General features: G+C 33.5%; 1 protein-coding gene across 1 annotated transcript; it reads left to right on the forward strand.

Moving 5' to 3' along the window:
• The first annotated feature begins 1,331 nt into the window (after nucleotides 1-1,331).
• On the forward strand, nucleotides 1,332-4,307 carry LOC134529076 (uncharacterized). The gene is made up of 2 exons (XM_063362785.1): nucleotides 1,332-1,628; nucleotides 1,715-4,307. The coding sequence occupies exon 2, from the start codon at nucleotides 2,328-2,330 to the stop codon at nucleotides 4,263-4,265; it is 1,938 nt and encodes a 645-aa protein (XP_063218855.1). The 5' UTR covers nucleotides 1,332-1,628; nucleotides 1,715-2,327; the 3' UTR covers nucleotides 4,266-4,307.
• Nucleotides 4,308-4,934: the final 627 nt, after the last annotated feature.

The raw sequence follows: 4,934 nt of genomic DNA on the forward strand, positions 1-4,934 counted from the left end.
AATACATGTTCCTAATCATTCTCTGTAGCCGCAGTGCGTACTTGGAATGTACTCGAAGAGCCAGTAAGGCAACAAATTTCACATTCGGCTTACACAAGGTCTGTTTTCAAATATAAAAAAAAAAATAACATCGTAACTTGAAATGAGTTGTGAATTTTTTTTAAGCAATTTAAATTGCGAATGTGTGTGTATTGTTGGCCTATAGAATTTTATTTTATAATTTAATTAGCTTATTATGTATGGTTAATTAATGAATAATTTTTAGTTTTTAAATTAATTCTGTTGAATTTACATATGTTTTAATTTTGTGAGCTACAGTTTTTTCTTATTTATCTATTGGGATTTTAAATTTAATTTTTATATAATGCACTTTCCACTTATATTGAGAAATAAATAATTTTTTCCGTATTTTAAGTGTGAGCTATTTTCTTTGTCAAGTCTTTTTTTAAAGGAAATTATGTTTTGGTTTTTCTAAAGTATAATTAAAACAATATTTTTATTTTTGAATCTGTGTTTCAGTGTAAGCCAAAACGACGCCTTAACTTCGTTACATGTCAAAATAAGACGAATTAAAACATGTAAATAACTGTTTTTTTTTGGTAATGCACAAATTTATTAGCTATGATTGTAAAATTTCGTAGCTTTGTTAGATGCAAGTATGTTTGGAAAAGACCGTGTCAGGAGTTTTATATTTAGTGTGCTATATTTTATTTAGTTTTGTAAACTGTTTCTTTTTTTAAAAGATATATTTTTATCTTTACTGCATGGTTATTGGCATATTGTAGCTGTTGTATTTACAGTTTTACGAAGATAATTTAATATCCAGTTTTGATAAAGTCATATCTTTTGTGAAAAACTTTGAAAGTTTTAGTTTTTTAACATACATAATTCTTTGGCTCCAGGGAGTAAGAGTATAAGTCAAAATATTGAATTTTTTTTTTTTCGGATATTAGTATTTTTTAAGTAGCCGACTATGTGTGTCTAAGAGTATAAGTCTCTACTGTACTTTGTTTCCAGTGTAATAACGATTTGAACCTAACAGTCCAAGAGAAATAAAGTTCATTATGTTGGGTGTAAGAGTACAAGTCAACTTATACTGTTACACCCAAGTCAAAATTATGTTGGGTGTAAGAGTACAAGTCAACTTATACTGTTACACCCAAGTCAAAATTATGTTGGTACTGTTGCTTGTTTACTGACTTATACTATTGGGAACAACTTCTCCCAGCTGTTGGTTGTGGTTAGAATTTAACTTATAAAGTTATAACAATAGTAGAAGATTCTGCGTTATTTTTCACTATTCCTCTGATTTTTACCTTATAATGTATAGTGTGTAGGAGAAATAATGTATAGCAGAGGAAAAAAACTTGTTGAACTTGTAAAAACGAAAATAGCTAAAGAGAATACCTCCAGTTTAAATGCAGGTAAGTGCTAATTAAATTTAGTGTGGTACTCCATTTATGTCTGTAACTGCAGTAAAATCTTTTGCATTATTACTTTTGTCTTTTATTTTATTTCAGATGTGATTGAAAATGTGAAAGACATACCTGTTGTAACAAACGACCGAATTGAGGTTAGGGACGATATAGATGAGAAAGGAACTGTGAATATCGCGGAATACTGGTCAGGTAAGGACAAAAGTTATGTTGCTTTTATAGTGCAGTTATTCTCATGTTATGATAGTGCCCATATTTTATTTGTTTATTTATTGCAGAAAGAAAAACAAACGAGGACGATCATGTCTTTGTTCAAGATACTAGGAACACAATTTCGAATGGTATGGATGAAGAAATTTCTAATGTGACTGAAGAACAACTCGTTAATGTTGATGGCACACAGCTACCAAACACCTCATCATACAATTGGGAACTTGATGAAGTTTTATTTGAAGTTGTTGTTGAGGACACAGGCCTTGCAAGTAAGTTACATAGTATGAGTTGGCATGTAAGCGTAGATGTAAAACTATTATTATATTGTAGTCTTTGGCTTTATTGTGTGGTTATACTTACGTCATTATTTTTATGTGTAGGTAATAATGAAGATGGAAGTTTGACAGTGCTCCAACCAATGGTTATTGAAGACATTGCAGATGCAAATAACAGAAATAAAGAAAATGAACCACATTATGAACAGAGTGAATTTTCCTATGATGTTGTTGATGAGGACAGAGGCCTTGAAAATACGCGGAACACATGGGCAGGTAAGAGAGTTGATACAAAACTAATCATTCTTTTAAAAGTCATTGGCATTATTGTGTGCTTGTAGCTAAAATAATTGTTTTACTTATAGGTAATAATGGAGATGGAAGTTTGACAGTGCTCCATCCAATGGTTACTGAAGACATTGCAGAAGTAAATATTGATAATGGAGAAATTGATCCAGATTATGAACCGATAGAAGAGAAAAGCTCAAGTGAAGATGATGTTTCCGTTAATGTTCCTCGCCAGAGGAAGGCTGGTCTCGGAGAAAAAGAAGACAATACACAAACAATTGAAGCTGAAGTGAAAAAATGTAGGTTTTCAAGAGCAAGAAAAAGAGAAAAGTGTGTAAACCGTAACAGAGGGGTGTCATACACAACTTTAAGCGGTAAAGTTGTCAAAGCTAGAGTAATGAAACCTCTTAGAGACTGTCGAGCAGAATGTAGAAAGAGACTTCCTGAAGACATAAGAGAAAGTATTTTTAAAGAATATTGGTCTCTTGGTAGTAGAGACAGGAGAGTAGCATATGTTGCCAGCCTTGTTGATACTATGGAAACCAAAACATCAAGAAAAAGAGCTTACAATCCTGATAAAGAGAAATTTAGAATGGTTACACATACGTTTCATTTTAAGATAAATGGGAAAAGAGAAAAAGTTTGTAGGGGATGTTTTATGAACACATTAGATGAGACACAAATGTTTGTAACTCTTGCAATCACCAACAGAAGTACCTCTACATCTGGTATCACACAGCAGGACAACAGGGGAAAAACATCACCTGGTAATGCAATTTCTGATGAACGACTGGATGAGGTTCGAAGGCATATACAATCATTCCCTTCTTACGAATCTCATTACACGCGAAGAACAAACAACAAGAAGTATCTTCCTTCTTTTCTGGATTTGAATACTATGTTCTCATTTTACAAAGAATCAACTTCTAATCCTGTGGGGCGTACTGTATATACTAGGGAGTTTAAGTCCTTGGGACTAGCCTTTAAAGCACCAAAAGTAGACACTTGTCATAGGTGTGACACATTACAAATGAAAGTGAAGCTAGCGAGTGGTGCAGAAGAAGAAGATATAAAACAGGAAATATCTGTGCATCATGCAGAAGCTGATAAAGCATACCTACAGAAAGATCTCGACAAGAAAACTGCTAAAGATGATCCTAGCAAAAGGTGTTTTACGTTCGACTTACAACAATGTTTGCCCACACCTTTTGTTCAGTCGTCTGTGTCTTTTTACAAAAGACAGCTCTGGACGTATAATTTAACTATGCACGAAACTAGTAAACCATCTGTTCGTTGTTATATGTGGCATGAAGGCGAAGGTGCTCGTGGAGCAAATCAAGTTGCCACATGTGTATTGAGAGAGCTTTCTGAGTTACCTGAAGATGTAACGCACATTATTTTATATTCAGATACATGTGGCGGCCAGAACCGTAACTCGCATGTAGCAGCAATGTTTCTGTATTTGATGCAACAGAAATGTAATCTTCAGTTGGTGGACCATAAATTTATGGTGAGTGGGCATAGTCATATGGAATGTGACACAGACCATGCACTTATAGAAAAGCAGAAGAAAAAACTGCGCTTCACTGTGTCACACCCCCATGACTGGTACCAGCTTGTCAGAACTGTTGGAAGGAAAAACAAATTTGAAGTTGTAGAACTTAATCATCAGGACTTCCTCAATTTTGCTGAGCTGTACAAAACTAGTCTCTTTCTTAGAAAGAAGGATAGTTCAGGAGAACCCTTCAAGTGGACTGAGATGAGATGGCTCAGATACACTCAAGAACGACGAGTGATTCAATTTAAGAACACACTTGATGAAGACGCACCTTTCAGAGAAATTTGTTTAAAACGACGGAACCGCAGTCCAGATGAGCTGTTACATCCAAAGAAATGTTATAACTCCACACTTGCCATTTCCAAAGAGAAAAAGAAGGATCTCTTGGAGCTGTTGCCATTGATAGACACAGTTTTTCACAGCTTTTATTTAAACTTGAAAACTACTGTGGATGCAAGAGATGTACTTCCTGATATAGAGGAATTCAATGAATGAATATTTTTGCACTTTCCGGAGCTTTACCTTCCAAAGGTTTTTGTAATATGTATACGAATGTTGTCAATTAATCATTTTCTTAGCAAAAAGTGTCATCTAATTTAAGAAAACCTGCAATATTCTCACCAGTATAAGTCATGTAATTAATGGTCTTAAGAGTACATGTCTTTAAACCTGCAGTGTTCTCACCAGTATAAGTCATGTAAATGATGGGCCCTAACAGTACATGTCATTTATTTAATCTTTAGCAATAAAGAAAGAAATATTGTTGTTGTAAAATGCTAATAAATCATTTACTAAGCATATGTAGCCATTTGGTTTATTTAAAATAATGGAAATTTGATATTGTCACTAATTTAAAATCTTTAAACCTCTCTCCTGAAAAATAGAAGTTTTTGACTTATACTATTACTCCCTGGAGCAATAGAATTAATTAATTTGCGGCTAACTCTTATTAAAGCCTTCGTAAACTTTGATTGCTTTTATTCGAATCTTTAGTTTATGGCCATTGTGACGGTGAGAGTGGAAGTAAATCATTAAGTGTGGTTTTTGAGTAATTAAAACAATTATTTAATTTGTTTTGAAACATTTAGTTGCACCTAGTATTGTTTTGAAACACTTATCTGCTCCTAGTATTGTTTTGAAACACTTAGCTGCTCCTAGTATTGT

This window comes from Bacillus rossius, chromosome 2 (assembly GCF_032445375.1).
Source record: "Bacillus rossius redtenbacheri isolate Brsri chromosome 2, Brsri_v3, whole genome shotgun sequence".
In the NCBI taxonomy this organism is placed as follows: domain Eukaryota; kingdom Metazoa; phylum Arthropoda; class Insecta; order Phasmatodea; family Bacillidae; genus Bacillus; species Bacillus rossius.